Here is a 17,738-nt window from a genome sequence, read left to right as displayed (position 1 = left end):
CCCACCGGCTCCCACCCGGACAACTGGTCTTCCTGATTCTGATCCGGTCCCTGGGCCACCGCCCCTCCACCCGCAGCCAGACCGAGCCCCCGAGAACACGAATCACGCGTACTTGACCTGCTCAGAACAGCTCGGTGACTTTCCATCGGCCCTGGAAGAAAATCCAGACCTTCCCCCATCGTTCTCCCCCTCATTCCCCACGTCCTGCTACCCTCCTCTAAGTTCCTGGCCAGTCCACTCCTGCCACAGGGCTCTTACACTTGTCCTTTGGCCTGGGATGCTCCTCCCCCCAATTCCCATGCGACCACCTCCTTCTGGAGGTGCAGGTCTCACGAGTGCCCTTCATACAACTGCCTCCCCCGTCCCCCACCACCCCCATGCTAGAGGTGCTACCCCTCGCTGGGACCCTTGCTCCTGATCTGGTGTGGGAGAGACCCCGGTGGCCTATGGATGTAGGTTTCCCTTTCTTAAGAGGCTCTGATTTTAACCTTGAATGCACTGAGCTGGGAAAGACATTTGCTAGACGCTCTTGTAGCTAAACGTGCAAACGGTCCTTGCTTTGGCCTTCTAGATCAGTTCCGTGCCCAGTGATCCAGACCAGCGAGCTGACCTGGATGGGTTGCACCCACAATTGTCTTTACCCTCTGGCTTTGGGCTGGATTTGGCCAATGGGGGAGGGGGGCCCTGGTGGAAGATCAGCAGAAGCAGAAAGGGATGTTGGGGTATGGATGTCTCCAACACTCTCCCTGGGGTATCAACAGAGGGGGACGGCTCCTGTTGGGGGGGGGGGGGACTCTCTGTGTCCCAGTAACCATTTGCCCCCGCATCCCCTTGGCCTTGGGGTGGGAATGGCTGCAATGTTACTAAACAGATTTCCCCACACTTTAGCAAAATCTAGTTAAGCCCTGCTTGAATAATCCAAATTTGAGTGTGCCCCACATTTCTTGCTGAGATCATGTGGCTAATTAAATAAGTTCTGTCTGTGTTGTACGTGATGTCTGGAATGAGGTCCTTAAAGGGAGCCGACTTAACTCGAAGTCCATTCTTTTTACCCTTTTGCTTCCTCCTTCTCTGATGCCTGGAATGTGGCTCTGATAGATGGAGCTCCAGCAGCCTTTCTGAACCATGAGGTGACCTTAATAATGACAGAAAGCCACACAGCAAGCATGGCAGAACGGAAAGGTAGAGGAGCTTGGGTGCCTGATAACCTTGAAGCCACCATGCCAGCCCTGGAATGCCAACTTCCAGATATTTCTATGTGAGTGAGAAGCAAAATTCTATCTTGTTTAAGCCCCTGTTATTTTATATTTTCTTTTATATGCAGCCAAACCTAATCCCAATATATTTAGCTTCCAGAATTTAAGTATCTCCCAAGTGCTGCTGAATTTTAAAAAAAAAAAGGTCTTGCAGGAATGTGCTTGGCAAGTTGAACACCAGGGTGGGTCTAGATGAGCCTTTCTTCCTCCCGAGATAACCTGCAGCCACATGTTTTTGTAACTCTGGTGAGAAATGCGAGAATGTCAGGGGTTGGTGTCTTAGAGAGGCCAGGCTGGGAGTTACACTGATCTGCTGTCCGGAATCTGGGCACGCTGTCTCCTGGGCTTTCAGCCATTTGGCCCCTACAGAGTGCCCAAGCCTGAAATTTAGAATTGATTTCTGGAGATCAGTCTGCAGTACAGGGAGTGGTTTCCTCGTGTTCACAGATGGAAAGTGGATACAAGGGCCTGGCCAGAAACCCTCCCAAGCCTTTCTCTCAAAAGCCTGCCTCTCCCACAAGGCAGCCGTTGGGGCCGGGGGGGGCCCCCGCAACTTTCCAGATCACAGGCCCCCCTGGGAATCCGGTGAGGGTCTTGGACCCAGTAGAGCACACACAGGCACGCAATCTACACACAATTCTGGCCCCCTCCCTGGTCGTCCCTCGCTCCCAGCCCTTCCGGACCTGGGCCTCTTCCCCGAACTCCTGACTCTGAACGCTGACTGCCTTGGACAGTTCCTCTTGATTTTTCACAGCCTCTGCCACTTACTAGGTCCAGAAGCAGAATGAGCCCCTGACCATCACTCTCCGCAGCTCTGTAAACAGAGACTCCCTCTTTGCAGTAGCTCAGGCCAAAACCTTGGAGTTATTCACGCCTCTTCTCTCCCACTCCACATCAGGCCCATCAGCACATCTTTTTATTTTTTTTAGTAATTTTTAAAATTTTATTTATTTTGAGAAACAGAGCGGAGGAGGGGCAGAGAGAGAGGGAGAGAGAGAATCTCAGGCAGGCTCCGTGCTGTCAGTGCAGAGCCTGATGCAGGACTTGAACTCACAAACCGTGAGATCATGACCTGAGCCGAAACCAAGAGTCGGATGCTTAACCAACGGAGCCACGGGGCGCCCCCTGTTAGAAATGTTTCTTTAAGTGTTTATTTTTGAGAGAGAGACAAAAAGACAGAGTGTGCGTGGGGGAGGGGCAGAGAGAGAGGGAGACACAGACTCGGAAACAGGCTCCGGGCTCTGAGCTGTCAGCAAAGAGCCCAAAGCAGGGCTTGAACTCACAAACCAAGAGATCATGACCTGAGCCGAAGTCGGACGCTTAAGTGACTGAGCCACGCTTATCAGAGCACATCTTACCAGCACCACCTGATAACTAGGTACTGCATCAACTTGCATGTACCTCCCCCTCCCCCCCACCTCTGGTCTGAGTGGCCATCGCCTCGTGCTTGGACTCCTGCAGTAGACTCTGCACTGGGCTCCCTGCCCTCACGACACCCCTTCGGCTTATAGACAGAGGGGTCATATTAACACGTAAGTCAGATAATGTCCCTCTTCTGCTCAGCGTCCTCCATTGGTGTATCACTGACAAAGTCAAAATCCTCCCTCCCTCTGGTTCAAAGACCCTGCGTGGTCCACCCTTCCGCCATCACCCCATTACCTCTCAGAAATCGCCACTTCCTGGACGTTTGCTCACATTGCCCTGTTGTCCTGACCTCTTTGCGGCTCTGAGCCCGGCGGGACTCCTTTCTCCCTCAGGGCCTCTGTCCCCCCTGTTCCCTCTGCCTGGAATGCTCTTCCTGGGGGAACTCCCTTCACTGGCGTCCTCACCTTCTTTGCCCCAATGTCCCCTTCTCGGTACAGAAAATCATAACTCTCTTTCCTTCTCCTTGCTGCCTTCCGTTCCTTCCTTTATCCCTCCCACCGCTTTTCACTATCATGGGCACTATAGACTTCATCAATCTTTTTTATTAACGCTTGCACTAGTATGTAAGCTCCATAAGAGTAGAGATTTTGCCTATTTTGTTTGCTGCTGCATCCCCTTCAGCACATGGTAGGTGCTCAGTGAGTATCTGTTGAATGAATGAGTCTGGCCTGCCCTTTGAGCCAGCACCCTGCTTTGGAGAGAGCCCTGTGAGCGTGCCCTGGGCATTTCCTGAGCACGGGCTGTAGGGTTGGCACCTGCCTTCTCCTGGCACCGGCGCTTGGATTTTTCTCTAGGGAAGAATCACACCTAACTCCCTCTCCCAATCCTCACGGCTCACGTGGGGTTGGCCCCAGGCCTGACGCCAGGGATGTGCATGCGACCCAGGCCAGCCAGTCACTGCATTCCATGCACCCCTCCGATGGTTCGGGGTCGACCAGCTGTCCCGGAGAGTACCAGCCCCAAGATACTTCGTTTGGGGACGTTTATTGGTACCTGTGGGAGAAAGACCCTCTCTTTCTACAAGGATGGCTTGCTGTAACATTAATGCGGGTCTGGTGATGCCAGGTGGAAAGCTGGGTGGAGGGTGAAGCCAATTTGGAGGAGAGCTGAGTTTGCAGAGATGGATGGATAGATGAGAGCCAGACAGAGCTCTGGATCCAGCCATACCTGAAGCTCACAATACGCTTGGATTTTTTATTTACGTGAGTAAACTCCTTCTTTTTTTTGTATGGTCAGTCTAGTTGGAATTGGGTTTCTGTCACTCATCACTGAGAGAACCCAGACGACAGAAAGGGGTTGCGATACGTGTGTTTTTATATCCACTGGAACACCTGTTCCCATGGTATTTTACAGCCCTCCAACAGTATCACCTGGTTGCCTTTGTCACCCCAAACGGCACAATTCTGTTCGCACGGTCTGAAAACCAGTGATCTGAGGGGGCGCCTTGTTGCCACCCTGCGTGGACCCTCAGGAGATCAACAGTGGAAAATCAGTGCCAGGTTTTCTGGGGTGTGGGGGTCTGTCTCCGCAACCCTCGGGCACAAGAGCTCCCATATTAGTGGGGCTCCAACATGAAAAGCCTGTGACTCCCACCTGGCAAGTCCTTCCCTCTCCCAGCTGCCATCCGACTGGGTCAAGGAGAACGTCTCGGGCACGTGTCACTGCCCTCGCTCTTTGTAACAAAGACACGCCAGCCTTGTGGGAGGCCGACTCTTGCTGAAATGCAAAAACACTGCTGTTCTCACCGTGCCTGCTTCTGCAGTGACCTTTTATAAAAGACCACGGATCCTGGCTTTTCACTTACACTCATAATCGAAGGCTTCCTTTAAAAATAATATTTAAGCTTCAGAAAGCAAGTCCAGTTAGGTAAAATCTCAAATGACAGGACAGACGGGCCGGGGACGCTGCAAGTTTTCTCTTGCTCCGGGAGGACCGCGTCTCACTCATCGAGCCTGCCTGAGCCAGGAAGGCTCACCAACGGTTTGGCTGGATCGAATTAGACCAATAAGCCTCGGTAGGGTCTGTCAGTGCCACGGCCTATCTGACCGAACGACACGTGCAAACGAGACTGGCTTCTGTGTGCTTCTCCTTCTCTGCCAAGACCCCGCCGGTCTCCAAGGACCACCCAAACACAGGGGTTTTACCCACTTTGAAAGTGGATTGAGAACTGAGGCTACTTACTGACCACTGTGCCCGGGAACCAGTTCCCCTGGGCAGCCGGCACTTCTGAGTGACAGCTCGGGGAAGGGTGTCACATGCACGTGAGAAAAGAGAAAATGAACGTACAGCCTCCCCTCCCCCTGCCCCAACCTCGCAATCAGGACACAGGGCGAGCCCCTCTTCTGTCTGGGTCCCGTAACGGTTCTCTCAACCAGACCCTAATTAGGATGGACGGCTGTTCTCCACCCGGGACTGGAAGGAAGCCTGGAATTAGCTCAGTCGAGAAGTCTTCAGCCCTGAGAACCGTCAGAACTGCCGCACGGATGAGCAGAAAATAGCAGATGATAAATTTTTTAGGACCACCCTCTGTGTGCCAGTTGTAGTAGACTGTGAGATAATGTGCTGGCCTTTTTGGGAACATGCATTATTGATCTGGGTCTGTCTAGTGGTTTATAAAAAGCCCACCATCCCTCTCCCCCCCCTCCCCACCTTCCCATCCCTCACCTCCTGAGAGCCGCACAGCCTCCTTCAGAAGCCGGTTCTGCTGTGGGAGGGGTGGGGGCTCGAACGTGGAGGGAAGGTTTGCACCGATCTCTGCAGGGTGGTGCTGCTGGGTGGGAGCTGACAGACGTCAGCTCTAAATGCCCCGAATCCACTTCCTGGAATTTATCTTTCAGAAACGCTTGCTTGCGTGTGCAAAGATGCATATAGAAAGACATTCCCAGCAATGATATTTGTGACAGTGAAAACCAACTAACACACACGCTAACAATCTAGAAGCCACTCAACAGCCATTCCAGGAGACTGGTTAAGTAGAGCAGTGGTTAAGACCAGGGGCTCTGGGCTTAGATCTTGTTTGGCCATGCTCTGGCAGCGTGGCTGTGACCTTGGATAAGTAACTCCATTTCCCTGTGCCCTAATCGCTCCCTCTGTAACCCCTGCTCTCCTCCTTCCTGTGTCCTTATCATAGATCCTTTTTTTCTTTTTTTTTAAATAGGCTTCACGCCCAGTGCAGAGCTCAACGTGAGTCTTGAACTCACGACTCTGAGATCAAGACCTGAGCTGAGATCAAGAGTCACCCAGGCAGCCCTGGTCCTTTTTTTTATATTTGCATATCCTCTTGGTTTCATTCAGGAGTCACAGATGTAAACTTATAATCACTTGGTGACACATAGCTTAGCTGGATCACACTGCTACGGCAAAAACGTGTTGCTCCTAAAAGTGGCTGTTCAATCGCTCACCTTGGTTCAGGCCCCAAATCTAGGAGGTGCCCTTGATCTTCCTCTTTTCCGTAGCCCCCACATTCAACCATCCACTGGTGCCTCATTGGTGCCACTGCTCCCACCCTGGTCCACGCTCCCGTCATCACCTGCCCAATTCGTTCATGCCTCCGACTGGGGCTACCTGTCTCTGCTTTTGCTCTCGGCAAGCCAGTTTCAACGTAACAGCCAGCGGGATCCTGCTGGAATCTAAGTCCGCTCACGGCCCCCTGCTAAAGGCCCCCTAATGCATATCCATTTCACTGAGAAGAAAACTCTAAACCCTCGTCATGGCCACAAGGCCCCTCATGACCTGTTCTCAGTCGACTCCTGGCCTCCTCTCTTTCCACTTCTAGCCCGGCTCCCTCCAGCCCACAGGCTCTCTCCATCTGTCCGAACCCGCCAAGTTCATTGCTAACTAACATAGTGTCTTTGCCTCTGCTGTTCTCTTGACCTGGAATGCCCCTTCCCCTCTAGCTCCCAGCACGGTGCGCTGCACAGAGTGGATGCTTAATAAATTATCTGCTGAATGCATGAGTGAACGTTCCCGGAGTCTTGTACTCCCGGGCATGACTACTGTCGAGGGGCCCCATGAAGCAAGAGCATTGTGCTCTGAGATCCAGGTGCTGTCTGCAAAATTCCCCCAGAAACACAACTTGCGTCCTTATGGCCGTGACCTATGGACTCCCCATGGTTATCCAACACGTTTCCAGCTAAATGCTGCTGGAGAGATAGGGATTATACGTGTGAAATTGTCAATAAAAGTTCTGGGCTTTGATTGCTTCCTGGCTGCAAGTTCTTTTTGCCCTTGATAACCTCCCTGAGAAAAAATCTATACTTGTAAAATCATTAATACAAATCATTATAAGGAGCAGCTTGGATGGATATAAATCACCACTTCTGGGGCGCCTGGGTGGCGCAGTCGGTTAAGCGTCCGACTTCAGCCAGGTCACGATCTCGCGGTCCGTGAGTTCGAGCCCCGCGTCGGGCTCTGGGCTGACGGCTCAGACCCTGGAGCCTGTTTCCGATTCTGTGTCTCCCTCTCTCTCTGCCCCTCCCCCGTTCATGCTCTGTCTCTCTCTGTCCCAAAAATAAATAAACGTTGAAAAAAAAATAAATAAATCACCGCTTCTTAGCAGTTAAAAAGACTCGTGTGTGCTTTTAATAATGGATCCAGTCACGCTTGAGACTTCACCACATTCTTAGGTTTGGTTGCAGAGGCTTTAAATTTGTTGCCGCCAGTAACACTCCAACGTCCTTTGCCAGTGGATAGAGGCTAAAAGCCCACCCCTCACCTGGCCAACCACTGGCACTCTTGACCGCAACCCGTGACAGCCTCCGAGATATGGCTCCAGCCTCTCTCTCCGGTCTCCGATTCCATCCCCCTGCCCCAAGCTCCAGCCCCATCTGGCTCCTCGCTCCTGCCTCAGGGCCTTTGCACATGCTGGCTCCCTTGCTTAAAAGTCTTGTCCCAGATCGTCACGATACACAGCGCTGATGGTTCAAAGGGAAATTACAGAAGCAAAATGCACAAGGATGTGTGCTGTCCAATACGGTAGCCACAAGCCACAGGTGGCTACCGAGCGCCCGAAAGGCGGCTAGTCCTAAATGAGACGCACTCTTGCCGAGAAGTACACGCCAGATTTCAGAGACAACATAAAAACTGTAAACGATCTCATTGACGACTTTCTGTATTGACTACACGTTGAGATGATTATCATTCGGACAGACGAGGTTAAACAAAAGGTGTGATTAATTCCACCTGTTTTTAAAACTTCAAAAAAAGTGGAGCCACTAGAAAACTTTAAAATCATTTGTCATTTGCATTCGTGGCTCGCATTGTATTTCTCTAGGGCAGTTCTGTATAGGGTTTACTGGTGGAGAAACGGAACCCCCCAAATCAGTGAATTCGGGGGAGGGGGGCGGGTGGAGAAGACACAAGCTAGGGAGAAAGAAGGTTCACCCTGGGAAAGCCCCCCAGAGGTGAGCTGGAAATATAGGTGGAGTTCCCCCCCCACCCCGTCCCCCAGGAGAGCAGAAGGTCCAGCTAGGCTGAACTGTGGATGGCTCACTCTTGGTGGCCTCACTTGTGAGGCTTCTCCTCGTGCAAGGAAACACGTGGTGGGCGAGAAAGGCCTCGTGCAAACGCATCGCCCGCTGCTCCGGTGGACCAGACAGGAGGGTTTACGCAGTGGGGCAAGGAGAGGCCGGGGGTGCTCGTGTGGGGGATAAAGGCGCTGAGGTTGTGAGCTCAAGGGGCCCTGGTCACACCTGGCCGTCGGTACAAGTGAACTAAACCCCGGCGAGGGTCCCTGTCCTCACCCGCTTTACCTGGAGCCAAAGCACTGCCAGGGGAGGGAGTCCCGACCAGAGTCGGCCAAGCTCATGCTCCGGAGGCACCATCTTTGCGAACAGGGTCGGGTCACTAGGAATAGCGTCCACCCTCCCTGGCCCTGGATGCCACCAAGGGACGCCGAGCCCACCCAAAGCTCGGGTTAAGATTAGAGGGGCAGGGCCCACGTGTGCACGTGTGGGCACACACACGTACACACACACACACACACACACTCCGGCTGGCTCCTTCTTCGTGTCAGTGTCAGCTCAAACATCACCCCCTCCGGGAGCCCCTCCAGGATTAATTACCGATCCGCAGCAGCTCCCGCCGCCCCATCCGGCACGGCGCTCTCATTCCCCTCCCCTGCGCATTTCTCCCTTCTCGAGATCACTTTACGTGCGGTCTTGCGGCGGTGATTATCCGTGCCCCTCGCTCCACGAGAGTGGACGCAATGTGCCTGTCTTACCCATCACTGAAGTGCCAGGCCCTGCGAGACTGCCTGGCACACAGCAGGTTCTCAATAGCAGCTGGGGGAAAATCACGAACTGGTCTATACATCTCTTCTCCTTAAGACTTTTGGAGAAATCCAGCTGCCTTAGGGGTAAGTTGGAGACCCCTAACCCTGAGGCCCAAGCTGCAAATGCACACGTGTGGGTCAACCCCCCCCCCCCCCCCCACCCCGTGACTTGGTCTTAATCCACTAGAAGTGAGCTCCACAGGTCTACACAGCCGACCTGCGTCAGGAGCCTCAGACCCAGGACAGGGACCCTGGGTAGGTGGTGCCCGCTGGCCAGCTGCTTACCGAGCTCCACGTCCTGGTCGTCCGTCAGCACCAGGATGATGTTGGGGCGGATGTTCCTGCGGTCCCTCTGGAACCTGCCTTTGAGGCGGTGGTGTGACAGGAAGGCCGAGCTTCCGCCCAGGAGAGAGAAGACGGCGGCGGAGAGCAGGCAAAGCAGGAGGCCGGGGGATGCCATCTTCCGCCTCGCTGGCCCGTCGCCTCTGGCGGGACGCAGGGGCCTGAAGTCGCGTCTTGTGGATTTGCTTCTTCTCCCTTCTTCCCGCTCTACTCACGGATCTAGAGTAGGAGAAGAATCAGGTCAGTCTTTACGTAAAGGCCGCCTGACGGCTGGGCTTGCATAATGATTTCTGGCACGGACCGCGAGGGCGTCTCTGATCAGGGGTGGCCACAGCCGAGAAAACCTAACTCGGAGAAAGTTACAGGCAGAGGATTCGCAATCCGCTCGGGCCACAGAGTGGCTGGAGAGCCTTCTCTGACCGCTTCTGCAGACAGACCCCTCCCCCCCTCCCTGGACCAGCGATCCTCCGAATGTGCTGGTGGCGGCCCACGTCCAAGGTCGGATGACCAGCCGGCCCCCGAACCATCCGACCCGCTCGACAGACAGATCAGCCCCAGAGAAAGGAAAGGAAGGAGCCCAGTCTGGGGGAGCTGATATTTCTGGACGTCCCCTCTCCGCCGGCACCGGGGGGTCGAGGTGGGGAGAGGTGAGCCGGATGGAACCCCAGCTCTTGGGCGGCGTGTGGCCCAGGGAGGGATGTGCCGGTGTGGCACTGAACAACTCCGTGCGTCGCTCACCCTCCGGGTGTCCCCGCCTCCCCGCCCGGCCAGCAAGGAACCTTGGTTTTCCCACGGATAGAATGGGGACACGAGGGCGTTACGGGAGCCCCAGCCAGTGGGGGTGGGTGTGAAGGCCCCCCGCAGACAGACCCCACAGCTGGGCAACTCATTCGCACTGGCTTTAAGTGGCAGAATAAACACGACAGAGGAGGATGTTGAGGGCTAAAAAGCCGTGGGGGAACAGCCGTCAGTTGGCTGCGACCTCGGTCACCCCCGAACCCCGGGTCGGACGGGCTCCCCGGCGAACTGGGGGGAGAGAAGGCGGGACGGCGAATCTCGGCTCGCTCCTTCTTTTTTTTTTTTTTTTCCAACGTTTTTTATTTATTTTTGGGACAGAGAGAGACAGAGCATGAACGGGGGAGGGGCAGAGAGAGAGGGAGACACAGAACCGGAAACAGGCTCCAGGCTCTGAGCCATCAGCCCAGAGCCCGACGCGGGGCTCGAACTCACGGACCGCGAGATCGTGACCTGGCTGAAGTCGGACGCTTAACCGACTGCGCCACCCAGGCGCCCCATCTACTTCTTGAGGAAATGAGCCTTCAAGTCCTTCCACATATAGACTTCTGGTCTCATTTATTTAAAACGAGAGAGAGCGAGAGCGAGAGAGCGAGCAGACCTGTCAGGAGGAAGCCAAGCTCACTGGAGGTGGGCTGCATGACCTTGAAGGACTGTTTGCCAGCCTCCCCTCCCCCGCCACCTCCGGCCCCAAGTCACAGCTCGGGGAACTCATCGAGGGCTCCGGTCCGCAGAAGGGGATGTGTCGCTACAACGCCCCTCGAAGAGGCCCCCCCACTTTCCCTCACGGCGCCCCCACCCTCCATTCTCTCCAGGACGGCCAGCAGGATCTTCCTAGGATGGAAAGCCCGTCTTATCCCTCCGCAGGCCTGGCCCAGGCCGAGACCAGCAAGGGGCTCAGGGCGCAACACAGAGGGGACACTCACTCCACGTGGTGCCGGTGCAGGGCATTCACCTTCGTCCCAGTTCTGTCCCTCACCTGCTCGGACTGTCCCTCAGCTTCTCTGCTCAAGGAATACAAGGCACACTCCATGCCAGGGCCCACAGGGGATCCAAGTGATCCAGCCCCAGCCTACCTCTCCTTAGTCCTGCCAATCGCTCCCCAGCCCCACCGGCTTCTTTCTGTTGCTTGGACAACGCAAGCTTGCTCCTGCCCCAGGGCCTTTGCACTTACTCTTCCTCAAGCCTGGAAGAGCCCTCTCCCAGATTTTCTATGCTGGGCTCACTCTCCTCTGCTAAGTCTCGGCACAAACATCACCTCCTCAGAAAGGCCTGTCCTGATTGCCTTTATCTAACGTGGTGCCCCCACCTGAGACACCCTCTGTGTTTTATAACCTGTTTTATTCTCATAGTCCCTACTGTGACCTGCAATTATCTTATTTGCCCAGTTCTCCCCACTAAAGGGTCAGCTCCACGAGGGTAGCAAAGAGGCCTGTGTTATGCACAGCTCGGTCCCCAGCACCTAGGCTAAGCCTGGTACATAGTAGGTGCCAAATAAATATTCAGATGGCTAAAGGAAAGGAAATCTTGTCAAGGTCTTCTGAGTTCTGCAGAGGGAGGGATGTGGGGCTTGGCAGGGCCATGCGGTAACCCCGGTCTGGAGGCTCAGAAGCATCGCCGACCCCCCCACCCCGTCCCCCAGGAAGGGTCCCAGGGTGGGCTGCTCCCTCCCTTTGATCTTTTCCACCCTGCTCTAGGCCCCAGGAAGCCACTCTGACCTCTGCAGACTGCACCTGCCTCGTCTCCTGCTTCCTGCTGGTTCTCGCCTCTGCTGGGAGGCTGCCGGGCAGGGGGAGGTAGGAAATCAGGCTCCTTATTCCCCTCTGCCCCCTCCCTGGCACCAGCGGTGTCCCAGGGCCTCTGTCTCTCTAGTCTGGCCACTGTTCCACTCGCCTCCAGTCCTGGGGGCGCCTCTCCCTCCTCTCGCCCCTGCAGGCTGTGGGTAGCGCGGCTCCCCTCCCTTGCTGGCTCCTTCCGGGTGTTGCAAGATTCCTTGTTTGCTCTCTTAACCCAAACTGCCTCTGGAAGTGGTGCCTTCGATGGTCACTGCCCAGGGCAGGCTGAGAGCAGGAGCAGGTTCCACGGGGTGCTCCCCCCTCCCCGCCCCAGGGGCCTCCGACAGGCCATCTGTGCAGATCGGGGAGATGTGGATCACGTTCTCAGGGGAGCTGACCTGGGAACCGGGACTTTCACAGGACCCGAGGGCAAGAATCGGCTCCCGTCTCGAGACCTCTCGACAGCCGGAGCCACCGTATCAACTGTGTATTGAGTACCTGCCGTGTGCCACACGGCGGGATGGTTACGACACGGATGCTGGAGCCACTTGCTGAGGGACCCCGGGCAGATAGCACCTCTGGGCCTCGGCTTCCTCATCTATAAAATGGGTGTGAAGGACGAAACGGGTTAATACAGGGTGCTGAGCCTGCAGCCTGGCGCACGGAATTAACCAGAACACGTCACACAAAGTACACCTTCGCCGGACGATGATCGCTGTGGCCGTGGCTGGGCTGTGACGGGCACATTCCGCCTGCAGAACCTCCCCTGCTCCCAACAACCCCTAGTGCTGCCCCCACGTTACAGTTGAGAACTGAGCTTAATCACCATCCTAAGGTTCCCCAGAGAGAAAACGGCAGAGACGGCCTCACCCCTGCTCCCCTGCCGGCTCAGCGCTCTCCCGCCCCCCTGCACATTTCCCAACCTCCTCTGTTCCAGTGCCAGAGCCCTCGTTCCTGCTACATCTGCACAACCCTTCCCCTGTGAAATGGCCTCATTTAAAAATAAAAACACGAATACATGTTTTTGAAAAAGCAGACTGTCTATCCCAGGGTCAACGGAAAACCGGCAGCCTTTTTCCATCAAACTAACTCACACAAAACGAAAGAAAGCAGACGCTTAACGCAGCCTCATGGCTTCTAGTTCCTTCCTAAGGCTCTGAGCCGAGCCCTGGGCCTGTCTGCTCTCCCCGCCCCTGCACACACTCTCTTTTTTAAGGGAGACCAGCAGGTGTTGGAAGGGGTCAAAGGGCATCAGCACCGTGCCAGACGTTCTGCTGGGGGTGGGGGGAAGCGTGAGGCTGGGAGAGGATTGAAAAAAAGCCACGCTCCGTCATCTCATCGGTCCCTGAGTTACCCCAAATCGTGGGGTGGTGCCCAAATCATGTTGTTTATCAGCCTGTGTCCCACCTGCCCCTGGAAATACACCAGGATGCTTTGCACTTAACCGATGTGCCAACCAGCCCCACGGCTTTGTCTGTGAAACGCACACTCCTGTTCCTTCAGACAGACATCAGGCCCTAAGATGACAGCGAGCGAATTTCCAAGGGAGGCCCCACAGGTGTCACCTATCAGAAACAACAACAGCAAATGCTTGCTGAGAGCCTGCGATGCTCCAGCCCCTGCGACACGTTCTACGTTTCCTCCGCATCTCCGCCCATCGATATTATACCCGTTTGATGGATGAGGAAGGTGAGGCACCGAGAGTTAAAAGTACTTTTCCATGGTCACGTGGTCAAAGCAGCGGCAGACACGGGCTCAAACGCAGCCTGGCTTGGCCGGGCTGCTCAACCAGAATCTCCTGGAAGCAGACTGCTGGGCCAGTTCGGGAGTCTCCCAGCCTCAGTTCCTCACTTGCAAAACGCAGCAGGCGGTGGCCAGGTGTCCTCCGAGGGTCTTTTGGGCTCTGGGCCTGTGCCGTGGAGGGAGGTATGGAGCTGGGAGCTGCAGCCCGGATGGGGAGCCCCGGGTCGGAGGGTGGGCGGAGCTGGGAGACGCGGGTCAGCTGGACTCTGTTCCTGGCACCCAGGTTGGCTCTCTCATGCCCTCCCCCCCCCCCCCCCCGCCCTGTTCCCAGGCAACTACAACCCGCCGGCCAGGATGCTCCCCCTCTGGATGGGAGGCAAAGATCTGCACCCAGAGACTTGAGAGTAACAGGAGCTAATTATTTCATCAGAAGGTCGATTTTCGATGAATTCCCCCAGCGCTGACTTCCCCTGGCTTTGTGCCAGCCTCTCTCTGGATGCTGAAGAAATCAATTAAAAATGACACAAGGGAACCTGCCTCCATTTTTTTTCCTTCTTGGTAAAGAATTCAACGTGGCTGAACAGGAATCCGTATAGCACCAGCGGACTGACGTTCTGTCTGTCCCTCGGAGACTTCCTCTCACACCCACCAGCTCGCCGCAACGTCCATCTGGCTCCTTCTCTTCGTCCTGTCTTCTCGCCGACCTTGGCAAAGGCTTCCCAGCCCAGAAAGGCAGCTCCAGAAACGACTAACGTCCCGTCCCAGTGTTCAGCAACATCACTCCTGCTTCTAGATTTATCTGTTAATCTGCAGAGAGGAACAAGTCCCCGGGGGGGACCGATGACCCCCCCCCCGGCCCCATGCACCATAGCTTCGGGGAGGCCCCCTGGATCTCACCCAGGCCCTGTCCAGAAAGACCCACATGGTACTCTTCCTGTGCGGATCCCCAAATTCAACGAGAGTAGCCGAGAGCAGCCTGGGAATGACCGGGCAGCCGTGGGGGTGGGAGAGGAGGAGGTGGCCAGAGGCAGAACAAGGCACTGACCGGATGGAAGAACCGGGAGAAGGGGCGAAAGGGGACTGCGGGGTGTGGAGCGACGCCCTGTGTGCTGGGGCCACGTGGTCCAGACAGCCCGACCCCTAGGTCTCCCCTCATTTACCTTACAAATACGGATTTAGGGCCCTACTGTGTGCGAGGCACAGTGTCAGATGGCAGGACAATCCTGCCTGGATTATAACAGCCTCCCACTGGTCTCCCTGTTTCTATCCTCTCCTCCTTCTATCAAGTACCCAGAGGATCCCGTTAAAACAAAACAGGACATCTCCCTCTACTGAAAAGCCTTCAAGGGCTCCCATCTCATGCAGAATAAAACCCCAAGCTACCCAAAAGGCCAATGAGCCCCTACAGTCTGTCCATCCCCTCTCTGACCTCATCTCCCAGTCTCCCCCTTGTCCACCCGGCCTTCAGCCACACGCCCCTCTGTACTGTTTCTTGCACATGCCAGGCATGTCCCTACCCCAGGGCCTTTGCACTTGCTGTTTCCTCTGGTTGGAGACATCATCCAGATATCTTCAAGGCCCTTTCCTCACCTCCTTCTGGTTTTTGCTTACATTTTCTTTGTAGGTCAGAAATAAATCTCTTCCCTTCCCGCTGGCACTTCCCACCTCTGACAAACTTTGGTGTTTTATTCATTTCTTTCTTGATGGTCCTTTTCTCCCCCCCCCCCCCCACCACTAGAATGTGAGCTCCCTGAGGGGCATGGATTTTTGTCAGCCTTATTCACGTCTGTATCCCCAACTCCTAAAACAGAGCCTGGCACACAGCAAACACTCAAGGTATTTACTGACTCGGCCAAGAATTTTCTCCCTCCTGGACAGTACTCCAGCTCTGGTTGGGGGGTCACGGCCACCCCCTTACCGAGCTAGGTGCCATCTGAATGTAGAGCCGAACATGTGACCCACGTGGAACCAACCAGCACGGTCCGTCTCTCTAGTTCCAGTGACTGGCCCAGAGACAGACATGTGACCCAGGCCTGGCCAATGGGAGAAGGTAGGTGGGGGGCCGGGCGCTGACAGCAAGCCAGCCCTGCCAGCCAGCGGAGGCTCAGAGGGGACGCCGGTGACACCGGGCTGAACCAAGTTGCACCTTATGGCCAGTTACAGGCTCAAGCTCACACACTTTCGTTGCTTCAGTTAATGTGAGTCGGGACTGTCCTTTGCAACAGGAAGCACCAGGCCCAACATAGTAAACGCCCTCAAGGAACAGTGACGGAGAATACAACTTATGGGGTGCTTCTCACAGGCCCCACCCTGGGGGGTTCATTCGTGCTCTCTGGCTCCCGGTGGGGTTTGGACAAGGGGGGACACTGCCAGGGGGTGGCCCGCCCAGCTGCTGGGAACTGACCACTTCCCTCTATCGCTGCTGGGGGCCGCCGTGGCGGGTGGCCCTCTCCGGGTTCCAGCAAACACTCCCCACCGTCCCCAGTCCCAGGGCTCTGTATTACTCATTTGCTTATATTCTGCTCACGCCTTTGTTGGAGGCCACAATCTGTTTCCTGCGGGGCCCTGGATGGATAAAGCAAGCAGGCCTCACGGCTGAGCTCCGCACCCCGACATCCTGGCCCCCCAGCCCTCTCTGGCCTCCTAGGCTCCCTTGGAAACCCAGGAATGAGGCAAGAAACTGAGGTTAAGCGCGTTGCGCAAACAGGAAGGGAAAAAACCCTTGCTGGCCTGGGGAGGGGGCAGTCGGAGGGCTGCCTGGAGGAGGTCTTACAGAGTCAAGTTTAGGAAGCCTAAGGGGAAGGAAGCTCGGAAGAGTCCCCAGGGTTTTTCTGAATTAGAGGGTGGAGGACGGGGTGCATCAGGCAGGGCAAATGGCCTGAGCAAACGGCAGGCAGAGTGGGAGGGAATGTAAATGTGTGGTCCCGAACTTCACAAGACCAGAAGTTGTCTAGACAGGGGACGACACAAGTACATCTGTTAAACCTGACACTCCCCTGGTAGCTCTTCTTCTGGGCCGCGGGTTTTTCCCAGCCTTCTCTCTGGGCTGTCCAAGAAACGACAGGAGCTCCTGTAACCTATGGGCCCGGGTTGTGTGTTCCCTACCCCTCGGGCCAGGGCATCTGGTGGCTCTCGGTGCCTGTCCTTGGAATTCTAGCCGGAGGCACGCACAGGACAGGATGTAGGACTAGAGAAGTCTTTCCAAGGGAGGAGGGAAGGATCAGGTTTCAAGACAAGGGCTCAGGCTCTAGAAAGCAAATCAGGGCAGAAAGAAAAGGGTTTAAAACTCCATTGCCGGCATAACTATTCATTCAACAAGAAATCCTCAAAGGCCTACTATGTGCCAGGCACAGTTCCTGGCACGGTGGATAAAGCAGTGGGGGGAAAAAAAAGTCCCTGTCCTCGAGGAGCTGACCTTCTAAGGAGTCAACACATCCAAAGCCGCAGTTGAAAACCTCCAGCTAAAAGTGAGAAGTGTCAGAAAGCAGGGCTAGAAGGAATGGCAAACCACGGTGAACTCTTAGGACAGGGCCTTGGAGTGGAGTTAGAGCGCAAAGACAGTTTCGAAACAATGTATTCAAGGTCTTGGAAAGCCCGGAACATCACGAGGTTTTGCATGTAACCTGAGTGGGCGTTGGAGAGGCCACGTCATTCACGTGCCCAAATATCTGAGCATCTATGTGCAAGTCTTGTTTCATGATCAGAGATCAAAAGCAGACACACATCTCACGGAGCTGACAGAGTAGAGAAAGCCACGCAGATAGATACGTGCCAAAATGTGGCAGGAAATGGATACAGAAGGGGTGGAGGTAGGGTCTGGAGCCAGACTGCTGGGGTTCAAATCTTGGCTGCACTCTGGACTAGTTGGGCAAGTGACTTAACCTCTTGGGGCCTCAGTGTCTTCAAATGTCAAGTGGGGTCAATGACAGCACTTAACAGAGTTGTGAGGACAAAATGGCCTCATGCCAATGAAGCCCGGAGAACAGAACTGCATACAGTAAGTCCCGGATATGTGTGAGCTAGCATTTTTTTGTTGGGTTTGGGCCAACTTTTTTTTTGAATGTTGGTTTATTTCTTTTTGAGAGAGAAAGAGAGAGAGAGAGCAGACGAACAAGCAGAGGAGGGGCAGAG

At 55.2% G+C, this 17,738-nt stretch overlaps 1 protein-coding gene across 2 annotated transcripts in view; it reads right to left on the bottom strand.

Annotated features, from left to right (window-relative positions):
* Positions 1 to 17,738, bottom strand: part of SULF2 (sulfatase 2) — a 120,765-nt gene that overhangs the window by 83,345 nt on the left and 19,682 nt on the right. For both annotated transcript variants that reach the window (XM_047851754.1, XM_047851755.1), the window contains exon 2: positions 9,238 to 9,513. In XM_047851754.1, coding sequence (XP_047707710.1) covers positions 9,238 to 9,412 — 175 coding nt within the window. In that variant the 5' untranslated portion in view covers positions 9,413 to 9,513. The remainder of the gene's footprint in view (positions 1 to 9,237; positions 9,514 to 17,738) is intronic.

The sequence above is a fragment of the Prionailurus viverrinus genome, chromosome A3 (assembly GCF_022837055.1).
Source record: "Prionailurus viverrinus isolate Anna chromosome A3, UM_Priviv_1.0, whole genome shotgun sequence".
Taxonomy (NCBI): Eukaryota; Metazoa; Chordata; class Mammalia; order Carnivora; family Felidae; genus Prionailurus; species Prionailurus viverrinus.
Note: the sequence above shows the minus strand (reverse complement) of the source record. Positions and strands in the feature narration are given on the sequence as shown.